This window comes from Pavona decussata, unplaced genomic scaffold (genome assembly GCF_977016875.1).
Source record: "Pavona decussata unplaced genomic scaffold, jaPavDecu1.1 SCAFFOLD_261, whole genome shotgun sequence".
NCBI lineage: Eukaryota > Metazoa > Cnidaria > Anthozoa > Scleractinia > Agariciidae > Pavona > Pavona decussata.
The window spans coordinates 46282-64560 of NW_028145664.1; the positions used below are offsets into that span (position 1 = coordinate 46282).

General features: G+C 36.5%; 3 protein-coding genes and 1 long non-coding RNA gene across 6 annotated transcripts in view; 2 read left to right on the forward strand and 2 right to left on the reverse strand.

The window, feature by feature from the left end:
- Positions 1–1591: 1591 nt before the first annotated feature.
- LOC146456065 (uncharacterized) lies at positions 1592–7316 on the reverse strand. 2 transcript variants are annotated; one of them, XM_085093529.1, is made up of 5 exons: positions 6915–7314; positions 5641–6038; positions 4976–5083; positions 2478–2546; positions 1592–2101 (listed from the first exon to the last, which is right to left on the reverse strand). In XM_085093529.1, exons 2-5 carry the CDS (start codon positions 5878–5880, stop codon positions 1892–1894), a joined length of 627 nt encoding a protein of 208 aa, XP_084949655.1. In that variant the 5' UTR covers positions 5881–6038; positions 6915–7314; the 3' UTR covers positions 1592–1891. The 2 variants fall into 2 exon arrangements, with proteins under 2 accessions (XP_084949655.1, XP_084949654.1); XM_085093528.1 differs by having other exon boundaries at positions 5641–7316.
- An 87-nt stretch (positions 7317–7403) lies between these two features.
- LOC146456066 (uncharacterized) lies at positions 7404–8517 on the reverse strand. Its single transcript, XM_085093535.1, has 2 exons — positions 8244–8517; positions 7404–8034 (listed from the first exon to the last, which is right to left on the reverse strand). Exons 1-2 carry the CDS (start codon positions 8250–8252, stop codon positions 7648–7650), a joined length of 396 nt encoding a protein of 131 aa, XP_084949661.1. The 5' UTR covers positions 8253–8517; the 3' UTR covers positions 7404–7647.
- Positions 8518–8683: 166 nt separating this feature from the next.
- Positions 8684–18279, forward strand: part of LOC146456067 (uncharacterized) — a 113680-nt gene continuing 104084 nt past the window's right edge. For both annotated transcript variants that reach the window (XR_014858874.1, XR_014858875.1), the window contains exon 1: positions 8684–9124. This is a non-coding gene — a long non-coding RNA (uncharacterized LOC146456067). The remainder of the gene's footprint in view (positions 9125–18279) is intronic.
- LOC146456068 (uncharacterized) lies at positions 10920–13782 on the forward strand. The gene is made up of 5 exons (XM_085093532.1): positions 10920–11807; positions 11912–12109; positions 12353–12497; positions 12760–13085; positions 13543–13782. Exons 1-5 carry the CDS (start codon positions 11609–11611, stop codon positions 13617–13619), a joined length of 945 nt encoding a protein of 314 aa, XP_084949658.1. The 5' UTR covers positions 10920–11608; the 3' UTR covers positions 13620–13782.

Sequence of the window (18279 nt, forward strand, 5' to 3'; positions counted from 1 at the left end):
GAACACAATTTCTTGCTTACAAATTCACATTATGAAGGCAATGTCTCCTGTGCATTCGACTGCTACAGTTTATTGCAACATGATTAATCACGCAGACGAGAATATCAACCCGTTCTTTGCAATTCGGCTGATACACTCTCAATATATACCTGGATTTTTGAAAACGTGACTCCCAGAAATTGGGCACATTTTGAGACCTTCTAGGCTGAAGGAATATGCTAGTCATTAACAAGACTTCAATTAGGGTTTATCACAAGATTTTAAACAAGGTCAAAGAATAGTATGGGAGATAAAAACGAAAGAGGCTTTTCTTTGGAATTAGACATGACACTAATTAAAAACATCTGCATGAAATGAAACATGACCTGTGAACTTCCTACAAAATGTGTCAGAATTTAGCGATGATTAACCGCGCCAACGCATCGAAAATCTGGCCCAAAACCCGGTCTTTTAGCGCTCAAGTCTAGCTTTCTTCAACAGGATCGGCTTCTTGAAAGAAAGACAGCGTTTCAAATTGATTTTTTATGTTCATACTAGATTCATTCTGCACGCGAACTAGAATCACGGCGACCGAACATCTGCAGGAAACTATTTATGAAACTCGAGAGCGGAAATACCACCCAAAATCGCATATCTCGACTAATCGATTACTAGCCTAACGACGCTACAGTTATAAGGGTGAAAAATAATCGAATAGCTTTTCAAACTCACGCTTTTTGAAGAGAAAATCCTTGCCCATCCTTGCTAGTGTTTTCCATACTAACTGAAGTTCCCGGATGTTGAAATCAACATTTGAAAAGGGAAGGGTTAGCGCCCTTTTCTACCACAAAAATATACTAAGTCTTTGGCTGGGTAACAAATTCGCAGAAATTTCACGTTGGCCGAAAAGAAATCATCCCTAAGACCTACTTTTTAAAGCCAAAGACTGTCACCTCCTCAAGCAAAGCACACAACATACTACCCTTTACAGTTCACGCCCGAGTAACTGAAAGTTACCCGTTTAGCTTGAAAAAGAACTAAATAGGCAGCATGTTAGACAAGGCAGGACGCTGCACTTGTTAGACTTTTTCCCTCATTAGACTTAATGATGTCCTCAGGAAAACTTTGCTTCAGGAAGCCAAACGAAACGCTAGGTCTAATGACTTAGTTCTGATCTCAGAGCGCGCGCCGAATTCAAAGCCAAATCGTTGCGCGGTTAAAAGACGTTTGAGAGAGAGTGGGGCTAAGTTAGCAAAACAAGGAGGGAGGGAGGGGGGGGGGGGAGAAAAATATTTTGAGTTTATAAATATCTGCTAATGACCCTTTTATATTTTTTTCTTATTGACTTAGAACAAAAAAAAATGCAAAAAAAAATAAATAAATAAATAAAAAAGCAAAATCTCACAAGAGAAACTAACATAAGGCAATATTTCTGGAGCCATCTTTTCAAAAATTCAGGTATATATATATATATATATATATATATATATATATATATATATATATTAGTTATAATAATTATTACTGAAGTTAAGTTCCAATAGGAACAACCCCTGAAAAAAAGGAGCTCATTTAAAGGCTGCTAATTTTGAATTAGAGTAATGAGGGTTGCTATTGGAACATTACAGTTTGTAGTGGCATTACATCTCAAGAAACAACTTATAAATAAGTAAGTCTTAGGCACTTTGGAGTTGGAAAAAACAAACAGCAATGCAACATGGTCATATTTCCACATAAGGTGTTCTCAAACTGTACCTGCACTGTACATACATTATATTGCAATTATAATCATCAGTTTTGTTCTGCTAATAAAGTAAAGGGAGATCCAAAGCATGTAATGTGTATTTTTTTCTTTCTTTAAAAAATGGGACATTTAAGTCAAGCTAGTATGCCAAATTGAAAGTTAATAGACTTAATCCCTATATTGGTCACCATAAACATGTTGACTTACTGTAAATTGTAACAGCTTCTCGTCATTGACCATCGGACCAAATCTCTTGGCTATGTCATCCCATCCTTCTTCTTTAAAGAAGGACATCACTGCAGACTGTACGGTGTAACATGTCTTGATTTTGTCAGCTTCCTTTTTTAAATCTTTTAACAAGATGTCACCAGAAGCGATCTATGAAGACAGAGAGATTAAAGAGAGGGGATCACACAGTGACCATTGGAACAAAAGCTGCAAGGGATTACTTAATTACATTAGGCACATCTGCATGAAAATTTTGTAACTCTAACAGTTAAAGCCACTGAAAGAAAGTGGAATATGACTTTAAAAATAATTATAATAGAAATTGGAGAGAAAATAAAAATTTCATTCCAGGTTGTTGCAACCTTGTCTTTACCTTGTTAAAAAAAAAAACATTTTGCTTCATCTGGGAGGCTAACTAACGGCTTCATATGCCATTACTTAAGGGCTAATGTCCCTTTGACGGCATCGCCAGGAGAAAACTTCTGTCCCTTTACAGTATCTTTCCAGCTTCATATAACTTGTTCACCTTTATGAAAGCATTCCAAGTATTTGATGATACTTGGGCCATGGTGAAGATCTCACACAGAATTCTTTTCTGTAAGAGAAAATTTCTTAGTTTGAGCTGCTGGTGGTTGTGGCATAGAAAGGGCTTTCACCTTAATTAGAATCTTTCAAAAATTCATTATGTACTCTCAAATAAAAAATTATTAGGTACGATGATCAGAATCAGAATTATTCTGGTGCTAAAGATTTCAAGGCAGTCAGCAACTATACAACAAGAAAAACACTGCACACATACTCAGTACATGCAAAAAAAAAAGATACCTACATGCCACTTAAATTAACATATTAAATACCACTACATACAAATTGAAGAGAATAGAATAAAAGTTTAATGGCAGCGACTGAGTGCAACTACTAAGGCCAGTAGAAGAAGTGCCGGAAAATGAAGCCTTCACTGGCTTTTACTTTTGAATCAAAGGAAGAATTTGATAGTGGATCCATATCACTTTGCACCTTGCATTATTTCATGCGCCCTTCAATTATTTGCTTGATCTTGCATGACTTAGCCATTTTAACAGGAACAGGTCTTTTAAATCTCAATACAAAATAATGATCAGGTATGTTGCTACTAAGTTTAATTTAAGTTAGTATAAATAGCAAAGAGATGTAGAGTTCTAATAATGTTGTTGAAGGAGCAAGTGTCACAAATATTCAGTACATTCACTGCGCACAGTAACTCAAAGATTCAATGGAAACTTGTGTTTAGTATCAAGGGAAAACTCTCTGAGATTGGCTAGGTACATGTACATGCATGTACCTGCTTTAAGTTATAAGCAATGTTCAGTGAATGTTAAAACTGGATTTGGCCAAAGTTAAAGTAGTGTAAATAAAACTTGAAAAACCATTTGACTGTAATACAGTGTACCTGTGAATGGCAGTAATCACTCTAAACATTTCCAGGTTGCATCAAGAGAATTAATGTCATTGTTGTTCAGAGATCAATGCAAGTTCACAAGAAAACTAACTGGAATGAATAATTGTTTGGTGACTGCTCCTTTGAGAGTTTTCTTTAATCTTGCATTTATTTAATTTCATAAACTGAAAATGGAAAGTTTGTAACTTAGGAAAACTTGAGGACAATACAGAAGGAAAATTCATACATAATTTCTAGGAAAATTGAACATTATCTAAATCAAAGGCTCCTGTGAGCCAACTCGTGAATGCAGATGACACATAGTAATTGAAATTTAGACGGCTACGGAAACTTCCTTGAAAGCTAAAAGAAATTATATCTTTGCCCGATTATGTAACGAAAAATAACCATTCTTGTACTATAAAAATGATTGTCAAATTACTCTGTGCAGATTGAATAAGCCGATTATTCTGATGCGCCGATTAAAAAAAATCACGTGTTTTTTTATTCAAAGTTCATAGAAGCACGCCATGTGCAGCTACGTCATGCAAATTCGTGTCCCCGATAGTCCGGGGCTACTGGATTTTGCGATCGGGCTAGTGGATTCTAACCATCACTTGCCCGATGGGCAAGTGAAGTTTTTTTGGGAATTAAAATTACAAAATTACTGTAGGGCAAGCCGATCTCAAAAAGGAAAATCTGTTCAACAAAGTATCGCATTACATTTCATGCCCGACATAAATGCGTGATATTTTTCCTTTGGAATTCAGTCCACGCAATCCTCAAGTAAAAATAATGAACTATGACAAGCTCTTGCTAAATAAGAATTATTTATCGACCGCGTCCTTTTGCTTTCCCATAAATTACCAGTTGTAAATTTCGAAAATGAAACATTTTTTCCCTTTAAAACCTCTATGAAAGCTGACAAGATCTTAAAGTGTTCATTTCACCAGAAATTTGCATAATTTTGTTTACGACGTCAATGATGCGTGACATGGCACGTTCCGCTTTCGCGTGAAAACTGACAAATTAAATTATTTCTTAATTAAATTATTTCTAAATTAAATTATTTTTAATTCTTAAAAGAAACCGCACTTCGTAGAAAAAAACGAAAAAATCCTATAACTTTGCTCAGATTCAACGAAAAATCTCCATTCTTACACTAAAATGATTGTCAAATTATTCTCTACAGAATGAAGGAGAGAATTCTGACGCGTCGTGAAAAAAATTTTCACGTTTTTTTTTTTTTTCACTAATTGAGTTTACGACCCCGGACTTTCTGAAAAACTGAAAAAACTTGTAACTTTGCTCAGATTGAACGAAAAATCTCCATTCTTGCACTAAATGATCGTCAAATTATTCTCTACATATTGAATAAGAATTTTCTGATGCGCCGTGAACAACAAATGTTCGCGTGTTTTTGTCCACTAATTGAATTTAAAACTCATTCACTGCGCACGCCCAAAAGTTAACGACAAAACCGACCGACCGACTGACCGACCGACCAAGTCGACAGTCAGCTATCGCTATAACTCGTTCATTGCGCTACGCGCATTCACGAGTTAAAAAGGGTGTGTCTGTGAGTAAATACAGCAACTATAACTTACATCTTTGTATAAATTACGGGAGCAATTGTCTCTCCATGACGATTGCGGCTTTGGAGGCTCACTCTGTGAGTCAAGGTCTCCATACAGTTGAGATCTACATCTTTCTACCTAAATTTGTAACAAGAAATAATTATGTTGTATTAAATAACAAGTCAGAATACAGATAAATTAATGTAAATACGGTAGTATAAAAGGACATATAATTAAGGGACAATTCACATTTATTTTCATTCATTGCCTTGAGCTCTATATTCAGGGCTGTTGCCTAAGAAAAATTTCAAGGAGCTTGCCCACAAAGCCAAAAGCTGAAAAGTTAGGAGCCCAACAAGAGAAGTGTTTTGTGCTTGCTGCATTGGCATTTAGGTGCCCAGAGCATTTAATTCTTTGGGATGGGTGCCATGGGCTCGTGTTGGGCAATAGCCTTGATATTAACAGACAGACTGGCTATTAGATTCATGCAATTTTAGGATCATGTTCATGAAAAATAAAAAGAGGGTTTCATAATTTCTTCTGCCAGTGATTTGTTATTGAAGAAATGCATATATTCATTTTGGTTAAAAAAACTTCAAGATCAATAACAATAACAATGTGGGAGGCTTAAGCCAAAATGCATGTCTGAATTCAACTAACCCTGCATTTCAATAAATAGGATTAGCGAAATATACCTCTTCTCTGTACGTGATATCATGGCAGAATGATGTGGACTTTTGGTGCATTGCACCAAGGTGGATGGCCTGTTCATCTGTGAGCCCACAGTAGATTCTGGCCATTCTACCTTGGTAATGCTTATTTTCTGGGTGTTCTGTGTGGAGTTTCTTGGTGGCTAACATGAGGTGTGTACCACCCAACACTTCATAGTCATATGCATCCTTTTTAGCAGGATCAAATGTTTCCTTGCTTTCCATGCCCTTGACAACCACGAACAGACATCCGTGACTTCCACTGGGTTCTTTCAACAACTGTTCCTTAAGGGTGTCAACGAATGCCTCATTCACGCGCCTGAATTGCCTCGACGAGCGGACAGGCAAACCAAGCTTCTCAATGGGAATAAACTGCGATGTTGCTGTGTTTTGAAAAGACATAACATTGTCTTATTTTAATTGAATTTATTATAATTAACTTACTTAACAGACACAAATGATCTACATGTATACATTCTATATTTTCTCATCTCAACACCTAGTCCTGAATAAAATATAATGTCAGGTCTTTAAAGACATTAAGTTGTAAATAGGCTCCTTTGATTTATTTGGCGCATTAAAAACTTTAGATTCTAGGCAGGATAAGAGCAAGTCTTTTGTAGCAATAACAACTCAGGAAACAATCCAAGCTTTAGATGAAATTTGAACCCACGACCCTCCATGATCAAGTCGAATGCTCTACCCCCTGAGCTACTGGAGACTCCATGGTGAGCAAGGGTGAAAATTGGGGACTTTGACTAGAACTGTATCATCTGTCACATAGTCACAGTGTTCCAGATAACATAGGGGTCTCAGATCAAAAACACAACAAAGCTGGCTTCCTGACCTGGCAGTCGAGATTGTAAACTTATAATAAGAAGATTTGGAGAGAATCACACCTATTGACCCCTCAAAATTCTTAATTAACTCTCTGCCTTTGAATGTTATCTGGAACACTGTAGTCAGCATACAAGCCCATATTTTGACTCTTAACTGTATCGTGCAGAAGATTTCAAGAGAAAAGGGTAAAACCTTTTATTGAAGTGGCATGGTCATGAGCTTTGATCATTTCCTGTCTACTTTCAGGTGTCAAAATTAATTTTTTTTCTTTCTTAAAATTAAGCACATGCAATCTCTGTACATTATGCACAATGCTTTTGAAGAGTGCACACTACCCCAACTAACCCCCACCTGGAATTTTTTCCTAAGCACAACACTGGTTACTTAGTTGCAGGCAAAACATGTAGCAACCAAATTACCTGAATCAAATACACGTGTGTAGTTGCTTTCACCTAAATGTGGCAACAAAGCTGTGCTGAAATCGACAGCTGACTGTTGGGGGAAGGGGAGAAAGGCAAGGGTTGTTGGATGCTAATTTAGTTTGGACATCAATTTTTTTCCAAACGTACGTGATCAATAATTTTCCCTAATTTTCGGTGCAAATATAACAGTATCAATTCCATGCAAGAATTTTTTCATTCCAAGGCTGCAATCAACCAACCCTCTCCATGCCCAAAGTAAAATGGTTAGATCCAAGTATACTGTGAACCACGTAAACTATGTACAGTCGACTCTCCATGACTCGAACCTTCTAGGGAAATTGAAACAGGTTCGAGTTATCGCCAGTTCAAGTTATCGAGGGTAATATTATATAGACAATGACCTGAAAGAAAAGGAAAATTGGTTCGAATAATCGCGAGGTTCGAATTATCGGGAGTCGACTGTACATGTATAATTATGTTAATTGCTAAATAGCTAGCCAATGTCAAAACAAAATTGGTCAATGAGAGCTTCATCCAAACTTATAATATAATACAGCTGAACCTCTTTGTTAAGGACACCAAGGGGCAGGAATAAGTGTTTACCCTATAAAGGTGTCCGTTTTACAGAGATGTATATGGAGTCTCTCATGGACCAAGTGAACTGTCCATAAGAGAGAGGTGTCTGTATTAAAGGGGTGCCTTTGAGGAGAGGTTCCACTGTTATAATGACTTACTCTGAAATAAGACACTTCTCACAGGATTCTTGCATATCATCAGTTGATGGACTAGTCGTGGAGGTGGAGGTTGAGGCCGAGGACAGGTATTTCCTTTTTCGAGATTTGCTTGAACTTTTGTTTTGAACTTTCTCAGTTGATGCAGTGGTTGTGGCAGATTCAGGGTTATCATCAACATCGGTGACATCATTGCACGAACTGGATAAACTAGATGCACTGTCACTGGATGCACTTAGTTTTGTCAAGGCATTTTGAATCTCTTCAACTAGAGTTTTTGTTTTTGTACTGACACACTGGCTAAACGCCAAATGTGAACCGAACCTATTAAATGACTTCCCTGGTAGGAGACAGAACTGGCTTTTACCATCTAAATTGAATTCCACCTACAGTATAAAAGTGGAAAAAATTGTCAGCACGAGGCCACCGCAGGATAATCAATTATTTCCCATACTTCTTAAATTCATTACTGTATTTGAAGATCGAACCTCAGTTTCTCTCTAAAAGCAATAAAGTTGTGTCCAATTTTTTTAACGGATGACAACGTATAATTTTAAAAGCATAGAAAATTTGTGTCTGGAAACCAAAAGCTTACCAACACCATGGCCTGTCACATATGAACCAAAACAGTCCGGATTCCCCAAATTAGCATATCGTTAATAATTACCAGATGCGCAGTTCAAATTGTCGAATATTCCTTAGTACTTCTTCTTTCCATTAACCGTTTCAAAAAGGTGTGTTTTTCTTCAGTAAACGCGAAAATCGGCGTCTGAAAATTTCCGCGCAACTCCACGCGTCGGCCATTTTCCTCAAAATTGAGGTTCGTTGCATAGACAAAAACCTTCTTGTGTCCAGGCCCCCCTAAGATCAAAAACATTCATGCAAAAACAATGGATTCTGTAATCGGTCCAGGGTCGTCTAGGGTTCGTCTAGGGTCACTCTGGTCAGCCCGGCACTTATTTTGTATCTCAATCATCCAACAAAATTGACGTCACATCCGGTCGAATTGGCGCCCAGCAGCCTGTCTCTGCGAAGTCGAATGATGGCGTCCGGGTCAGGCATGATTTCTTCGGATTTTTGAGCCATCAGTATCAAGAATTGTGAACTGTGGATATGAAAAATGTTGTAACGATATTTCTTCCACGTCATGAGCAAGGGTTTTCCAAAGAACTGATTTTTTCTATTGTTTTGACGGAAAATACGAGACAGCTAAGCGTCGTGTCATGGCGAAAATTTCACACTCTCAAAACGAGTGGCGTTCAGACTTTTGGCTCTTGTGGCTTCTGATCGTTCGAAAGCTGAAATTATAATAGCCTATCCCGTGTGAAACATCATGGAGGAGACATCGTCAGTCATAGTTTGCAGTGTTAACATCGGGAACCTAATTATCACTCAACGTGAAGTGTTGGAAACGCAAACCTTTATCATTGAAGCTGTTCCAATTGTCTTCGTTTTAAGGGACTCGTAATCTTCGAGGTGAGTAAATGTAGTTATCTTCATTTCCAGTTCTTTTCTGCCGACGTGAGTACCTTTACATGTGGGCTTTAGAGTAATAAGTTGGTTTTTACTTCGTAGTTCTTTAATAAAGACGCAAGTGACGTTTAATTAATAAATAGTAATTCTCTTATCTGAAATGCATAAATTTCATATCATGTTGTCCTGCAAGTGCGGGCTTGAGGAGGGGCTTGAGTCAGAAAATGTACCTGCGTGGCCTGGTTCATATTGCTAGTGTGAGACAGTTGTTAAAGTTATTGATGTCAAGCCATCTTAAACAATAAAATATTAAATATCACTGGAAAAAAAACCAAAAATCCAATGTAGTTTTTACTTGGTTTTGACATGGATTTTGTAAAATCCAACCTTCCATAATAACCATGTTTGGTTTTAATCTGGTTTTTTCCTGGTTTTTCTGTCAAGTAATAAAAATCACTGTTTTTTCCCCATCCTGGATATTAAAAGAAACAGCTTCACCCTGGGTATTGAGAAATCCAACGCAATCCAATCTGGATATCTCATTTTCCTGTGCTGGATTTCTACTAAATCCAAACTCGGATTAGGTCAAAACCAAAGTGAAACTTAGCAGTCTGTTTTCATTATTTTTCAGGTTTGGTTATTAACTATGGGTTTTGAGCTATCCTGCTTTGTAAAAACACAAATCTGGATATCTTATTTTCCTGTGCTGGATTTCTACTAAATCCAAACTCGGATTAGGTCAAAACCAAAGTGAAACTTAGCAGTCTGTTTTCTTTATTTTCAAGGTTTGGTTATTAACTATGGGTTTTGAAATATCCTGCTTTGAAAAAACACAAATCTGGATATCTTATTTTCCTGTGCTGGATTTCTACTAAATCCAAACTCGGATTAGGTCAAAACCAAAGTGAAACTTGGCAATCTGTTTTCTTTATTTTCCAGGTTTGGTCATTAACTATGGGTTTTGAGATATCCTGCTTTGAAAAAACACAAATCTGGATATCTTATTTTCCTGTGCTGGATTTCTATTAAATCCAAACTTGGATTAGGTCGAAACCAAAGTGAAACTTAGCAATCTGTTTTCTTTATTTTCCAGGTTTGGTTATTAATTATGGGTTTTGAGATATCCTGCTTTGAAAAAACACAAATCTGGATATCTCATTTTCCTGTGCTAATAAACATCAATAAGACTGTTTTCATATGTATATAGGCTTGGTTATAGCTACACTGTATATCCTGCTTTACAAAACTGAATGAAGTCTCAGTATTGTGCTAAAAGTTCTCAAGTGTCTCTCCACGCATTACCCAAACTTTTCAGATGCACACTGCATGATGTCCCAGTGCTGCCTATGTGTCGCATTCAAATAAATGAAGTATTCATGAGCGTCCTCATATCCTACGTCCTTGAGATATTTTTTGGCTTCTTCCCAGTCCTTGGGCCAGGAACATTTCATTGGGTGATCGTTTTCATCAATACCTTTCCCTCTGCAATACAACGGCGTGCAAAGCATAGCAGGTCTACAATTGTGGCTAAAGAAGCACCTGTTTTTGTGCTCAGTTCAATGGTTTCAAAAGTGCTCTTCACAATCGCATACTTTAAGTTCTGTTCTTCAGTGCTGGCAACTGTTACATTGCTTTCCTCAAAATCATCGCATTCAACACTGTCATTTTCATTTGCAGAGCAACTTGGAGACACAGCCGAATGGATTTGAGAATCGGGAGATTCAATATATTCGAAACTGTCAGTCACATCTTCATCTTCTAATTCTTCATCAGTGGCAAATAACATTCCAATGGTTGGATCTATAGCTACCAAAAAGAAGCCAAAGAAATACACTAGCTTACTCGCATTAAAAAAAAAAAAACGTTTTTAACTTGCAATAGGTAGAATAGGCACAGAAATAATGCAGATGAATTCACTTAAGCATTATAAGCTTAGAAATAGGCTTGACGAAATAAAGAAAAATGAGATTGAGCTAGCTCAGTTAATTGTTTATTTAGTCACGCTTATTTATTTATTTATTTATAATTTTTGTTCTCATCCCTCTCCCCATCTCGTCTCCCATTTTACTTTTGTCTTTCTATTAACTTTTTGATTTTGCAAAGTGTAACTGGTCTTTTGGATGGTTTGCAATAAACTTTTCAAAGCACGATATATTAAGACTTTATTTATAGATAACTTACCTGGCAAATTGACTGCATTGGCAGCTTCAAACTTTCTCTCAAATTCTAAGTGGGATAATTGAGTCCGATGACTCACAGGTTTTCCATTGCAGGAAGTGCAGGTACAGTGAACATGTACTGCTTTTTTAGCAGAACAAAAACAGAGAGACGATGGCCGTTTTGTTGCGGGTTTCCAGCTTCTAATACATGCCGGCCAGCGGTGGCATATTCAAGTGACACAACGTGCACATTATATAAACGCCTAATCCAGATTATCCAATCAGGCTACAGAAAAGTGGCGGGATTGCGAGGAGTGTTCATTTCAACATGGCTTCTTTGTGTCGGTCGCAGATGCCACCAGAACGTCGTAGAAGCGAGGAGAGTGGTGATTTGGATTCTTCAGGAGATAAGTTGTCGGTGGACGAGGAGAGCCCCGTTGAAACGCAATCAGATGTGTTGCCTGTTTCGTTAAAGCATTCGAAAAGTGTGCTCGTTCCAAAGCGGGAGTCAAATGTCAATGCAAAAGGTAAGTCTTAAGTTCCCGCCAAAACCGATGTAAGCTTTAAGCTAACATTAACGTCGAACGTGAACTGTTTGTATAAGACAGGTTCTTTTTCTTTTATTTATTAGATTGGGATGTTCAAGATGTCAAGGAATGGGCAAAATCCATGTTTAACGAACAGGTTGCTGCAAACTTTGAAAGAGAGGAAATAGACGGGACTACATTGCAGTCGGAAAGAATTAAGACGGATGAATCTATGAACAGTTTAGGTCTAACCACAATAGGAAAGAAAAACAAGTTTGTCGTGGCAGTCCAAACCCTTTTCGGTAAATATTTCTGAGAGAAAAAAATTATTATATATTTCTATGTGTCTTGTGTTGATGAAGCACCCAGTGCCCATTGTCCCGTTTAGTGCCAGATTATTCTAACTTGTTATTTAAGTACTCTAAAGAGAAGTGGTCGTTAATATGTAGAAAAAGTACTTGAGCTTGTGTATATCAACACTGAACTAAATAGGTCTGTGTATTGAGGATGTAATAGCTACTGATTTTGTGCTGTATATTTTCCAGGAAAAGCTCTCATGGAGCCACACCGGACTTCAACCAAGAGATCTAGATTGGAGCCTCTTACATGCTATGACGAGATTGACAGAATTTTGACAAACAGAGAAAAAGATGAATTATCCTCAATGGATCGTAGCATCTACAATACTAAGTAAGTCATATATAGCTACTTTTCACTACGGCCAAGTACCAGTGGCTTCTTATTTTCAGCACAAATAAACTTGAGCCCCCCTTCCACCAGCCATTATTTACAAATTCACAACTTCCGGACTCATGTTTCTCCCTTCATGTGTCCATAAAAATCATGTTTGGTCACACCCTTGGTCTGTACACTGTATTTATGTTACAATGTGGTTTCTTACTTAAACCAAAAATGCTAAAGTTTTGATGGATTGTTGACTTTTAATACTCAGGAAGAAGAGGATCATTGCATTCACCAAAACAGTATGGCCTGAGGATGAACCAGCACCCTGGTTTAGAGGGAACACAGAAAGTACTAAAAAGCTCTTGGAAATAGTTGAACAACTTGGTGAAGATGACACGTACACATTTCTTAAAGCAGGATTAGGCCGGAAGGCTATTGAAGAAATTATCAGAAAACACATGCAAGAAAGGAGGCGAAAGGAAAATAATCCTCTTAATGATTCAGACAACTCAAGTGGCAGTCAAGATAGCAAGTTGTCATCAGCATCAGCAAGAAATGAGAGAGTTAAAAACTATGAATCGTATATCAATGATGGTTAGTATGATTTTTTTGCTTTATATATTTTTGCAAACAATAACGAATGATAGAGAAAGATATAGCAAAATTTTACCACTACAACAACGTGTGCATCAGTTGTTTAAAAGTTGGATCACTCTATCCAGTGGACAAGACTTAGTGTTAGGAAGACCATACAACTTGTATTTTCGCGTGCAACATAAGCAAATCAGGGGTTTAATCTAACACTAACAGTGTTTTTTGTCAAAAAATTGATGCTGTTTGAAATTCTTATTGAAGCAAGCCTTTGCTTTCTTAATGAGAATGGTAAAAATGATTGGTTTATTGGATTCTTCTCATTTCCTACTAATACTGTGAGTGGTCTACCCCCCAAAATTTCAATAACAATAATAATAATGACAACAAAACAGTTTGCTCAGCATGTCAATTAGTTTGAAACATGAAATTCATTATGGTGTCTTCTCTCCCTTTCCAGGATTGACATTGATGTCCTCCACAGCCATAATACTCGCGTGGCTGGACAAACCTTCCATAAGTGATGTCACACTATAAGCCCTAAAGTAAGAGGCCAAGCAATTAGGCCTCAACCTTTTGCGTAATAAAGACAAAAACACCCACATTAAGGCAGTCGCATCAACTTTGTTGAAAAAAGGGAAAGTTACCATTTCTGAGTCAGTTGATTTACAAAAAATATCTACAGACGATGTAAAGCTTACAAAGATTTAGAGCTAAACAAAAATGGAGTGCATCAGAAGTTGTGTTTTATTAAGAAGGTAACAGAAGCAAGAAACGTAAAAAATGCTTTTGAGTAGTCGTCACTATAAACTTCAACCTTTTAGAAGTTGAAAACTGTGTTTTTACAGTACTAAGTACTTCACATAAAATGCATGTTAATATACATGCATATTTTCAATTTTGTATTTTCAATTTTGTACATGTCACAGTTACAAATTGTCTTGCTATTAAGTATCATTTTGTAAATAAAGGTCTTCTGGTCAGTTGAACCAATAAGATCTTGTATGTTGTAATATTTGGATATTTCATAGTATAAACATAGGGAAAAAAAAACCTGAAAGGGTTTAATTACCATGAATGTTTGGAAAAAAAATGGTAGCTTTGTTTTTGTTTTATTTTTTTTTAAGTATGGGGATGTCGTGGATTATTTTACCAAATCAACTCTGGGTTAGTCATTTTCCATGGATGGAGATTTTACTTATCCAACCCTGGGTTAGTCATTTTCCATGGATGGAGATTTTATTAATCCAACCCTGGGTTAATCATTTTCCATGAAAGGAGATTTTACTTATCCAACCCTGGGTTAATCATTTTCCATGAATGGAGATTTTACTTATCCAACCCTGGGTTAATCATTTTCCATGAATGGAGATTATACTTATCCAACCCTGGGTTAATCATTTTCCATGAAAGGAGATTTTACTTATCCAACCCTGGGTTAATCATTTTCCATGAAAGGAGATTTTACTTATCCAACCCTGGGTTAATCATTTTCCATGAATGGAGATTTTACTTATCCAACCCTGGGTTAATCATTTTCCATGAATGGAGATTTTACTTATCCAACCCTGGGTTAATCATTTTCCATGAATGGAGATTTTACTTATCCAACCCTGGGTTAATCATTTTCCATGAATGGAGATTTTACTTATCCAACCCTGGGTTAATCATTTTCCATGAATGGAGATTTTACTTATCCAACTCTGGGTTAATCATTCTCCATGAATGGAGATTTTACTTATCCAACCCTCGGTTAATCATTTTCCATGAATGGAGATTTTACTTATCCAACCCTGGGTTAATCATTTTCCATGAATGGAGATTTTACTTATCCAACCCTGTCTTAATCATTTTCCATGAAAGGAGATTTTACTTATCCAACCCTGGGTTAATCATTTTCCATGAAAGGAGATTTTACTTATCCAACCCTGGGATAATCATTTTCCATAGATGGAGATTTTACTTATCCAACCCTGGGTTAATCATTTTCCATGAATGGAGATTTCACTTATCCAACCCTGGGTTAATCATTTTCCATGAATTGAGATTTTACTTATCCAACCCTGGGTTAATCATTTTCCATGAATGGAGATTTTACTTATCCAACCCTGGGTTAATCATTTTCCATGGATGGAGATTTTACTTATACAACCCTGGGTTAATCATTTTCCATGAATGGAGATTTTACTTATCCAACTCTGGGTTAATCATTTTCCATGAATGGAGATTTTACTTATCCAACCCTGGCTTAATCATTTTCCATGAATGGAGATTTTACTTATCCAACCCTGGATTAATCATTTTCCATGAATGGAGATTTTACTTATCCAACTCTGGGTTAATCATTTTCCATGAATGGAGATTTTACTTATCCAACCCTGGGTTAATCATTTTCCATGAATGGAGATTTTACTTATCCAACCCTGGGTTAATCATTTTCCATGAATGGAGATTTTACTTATCCAACCCTGGGTTAATCATTTTCCATGGATGGAGATTTTACTTATCCAACTCGGGGTTAATCATTTTCAATGAATGGAGATTTTACTTATCCAACCCTGGGTTAATCATTTTCCATGAAAGGAGATTTTACTTATCCAACCCTGGGTTAATCATTTTCCATGAATGGAGATTTTACTTATCCAACCCTGGGTTAATCATTTTCCATGAATGGAGATTTTACTTATCAAACCCTGGGTTAATCATTTTCCATGAAAGGAGATTTTACTTATCCAACCCTGGGTTAATCATTTTCCATGAATGGAGATTTTACTTATCCAACCCTGGGTTAATCATTTTCCATGAAAGGAGATTTTACTTATCCAACCCTGAGTTAATCATTTTCCATGAATGGAGATTTTACTTATCCACCCCTGGGTTAATCATTTTCCATGAATGGAGATTTTACTTATCCAACCCTGGGTTAATCATTTTCCATGAAAGGAGATTTTACTTATCCAACCCTGGGTTAATCATTTTCCATGAATAGAGATTTTACTTATCCAACCCTGGGTAAATCATTTTCCATGAATGAAGATTTTATTAATCCAACCCTGGGTTAATCATTTTCCATGAATGGAGACTTTACTTATCCAACCCTGGGTTAATCATTTTCCATGAATGGAGATTTTACTTATCCACCCCTGGGTTAATCATTTTCCATGAATGGAGATTTTACTTATCCAACCCTGGGTTAATCATTTTCCATGAAAGGAGATTTTACTGATCCAACCCTGGGTTAATCATTTTCCATGGATGGAGATTTTACTTATCCAACCCTGGGTTAATCATTTTCCATGAATGGAGATTTTACTTATCCAACTCAGGGTTAATCATTTTCCATGAATGGAGATTTTACTTATCCAACCCTGGCTTAATCATTTTCCATGAATGGAGATTTTACTTATCCAACCCTGGATTAATCATTTTCCATGAATGGAGATTTTACTTATCCAACTCTGGGTTAATCATTTTCCATGAATGGAGATTTTACTTATCCAACCCTGGGTTAACCATTTTCCATGAATAGAGATTTTACTTATCCAACCCTGGGTTAATCATTTTCCATGAATGGAGATTTTACTTATCCAACCCTGGGTTAATCATTTTCCATGGATGGAGATTTTACTTATCCAACTCGGGGTTAATCATTTTCAATGAATGGAGATTTTACTTATCCAACCCTGGGTTAATCATTTTCCATGAATGGAGATTTTACTTATCCAACCCTGGGTTAATCATTTTCCATGAATGGAGATTTTACTTATCCAACCCTGGGTTAATCATTTTCCATGAATGGAGATTTTACTTATCCAACCCTGGGTTAATCATTTTCCATGGATGGCGATTTTACTTATCCAACCCTGGGTTAATCATTTTCCATGAATGGAGATTTTACTTATCCAACCCTGTGTTAATCATTTTCCATGAAAGGAGATTTTACTTATCCAACCCTGAGTTAATCATTTTCAATGAATGGAGATTTTACTTATCCACCCCTGGGTTAATCATTTTCCATGAATGGAGATTTTACTTATCCAACCCTGGGTTAATCATTTTCCATGAAAGGAGATTTTACTTATCCAACCCTGGGTTAATCATTTTCCATGAATAGAGATTTTACTTATCCAACCCTGGGTTAATCATTTTCCATGAATGAAGATTTTATTAATCCAACCCTGGGTTAATCATTTTCCATGAATGGAGACTTTACTTATCGAACCCTGGGTTAATCATTTTCCATGAATGGAGATTTTACTTATCCAACCCTGGGTTAATCATTTTCCATGAATGGAGATTTTACTTATCCAACCCTGGATTAATCATTTTCCATGAATGGAGATTTTACTTATCCAACTCTGGGTTAATCATTTTCCATGAATGGAGATTTTACTTATCCAACCCTGGGTTAATCATTTTCCATGAATGGAGATTTTACTTATCCAACCCTGGGTTAATCATTTTCCATGAATGGAGATTTTACTTATCCAACCCTGGGTTAATCATTTTCCATGGATGGAGATTTCACTTATCCAATTCGGGGTTAATCATTTTCAATAAATGGAGATTTTACTTATCCAACCCTGGGTTAATCATTTTCCATGAATGGAGATTTTACTTATCCAACCCTGGGTTAATCATTTTCCATGAATGGAGATTTTACTTATCCAACCCTGGGTTAATCATTTTCCATGAATGGAGATTTTACTTATCCAACCCTGGGTTAATCATTTTCCATGAATGGAGATTTTACTTATCCAACCCTGGGTTAATCATTTTCTATGAATGGATATTTTACTTATCCAACCCTGGGTTAATAATTTTCCATGAATGGAGATTTTACTTATCCAACCCTGGGTTAATCATTTTCCATGAAAGGAGATTTTACTTATCCAACCCTGAGTTAATCATTTTCCATGAATGGAGATTTTACTTATCCACCCCTGGGTTAATCATTTTCCATGAATGGAGATTTTACTTATCCAACCCTGGGTTAATCATTTTCCATGAAAGGAGATTTTACTGATCCAACCCTGGGTTAATCATTTTCCATGAATGGAGATTTTACTTATCCAACCCTAGGTTAATCATTTTCTATGAATGAAGATTTTATTAATCCAACCCTGGGTTAATCATTTTCCATGAATGAAGACTTTACTTATCCAACCCTGGGTTAATCATTTTCCATGAATGGAGA

What these genes read in the sequence shown, in the direction of transcription:
- LOC146456065 (XM_085093528.1), bottom strand. Translation starts at nt 6,057, where the DNA reads ATGTCTTTTCAAAACACAGCAACATCGCAGTTTATTCCCATTGAGAAG. An exon ending in ATATCACGTACAGAGAAGAG is followed by an intron (nt 5,084 to 5,640) that starts GTATATTTCGCT and finishes TTACAAATTTAG; the next exon opens with GTAGAAAGATGTAGATCTCA. An exon ending in CTTGGAATGCTTTCATAAAG is followed by an intron (nt 2,102 to 2,477) that starts GTGAACAAGTTA and finishes CTGTCTTCATAG; the next exon opens with ATCGCTTCTGGTGACATCTT.
- LOC146456068 (XM_085093532.1), top strand. Translation starts at nt 11,609, where the DNA reads ATGGCTTCTTTGTGTCGGTCGCAGATGCCACCAGAACGTCGTAGAAGC. An exon ending in GTCAAATGTCAATGCAAAAG is followed by an intron (nt 11,808 to 11,911) that starts GTAAGTCTTAAG and finishes TTTATTTATTAG; the next exon opens with ATTGGGATGTTCAAGATGTC. An exon ending in TGAATCGTATATCAATGATG is followed by an intron (nt 13,086 to 13,542) that starts GTTAGTATGATT and finishes CTCCCTTTCCAG; the next exon opens with GATTGACATTGATGTCCTCC.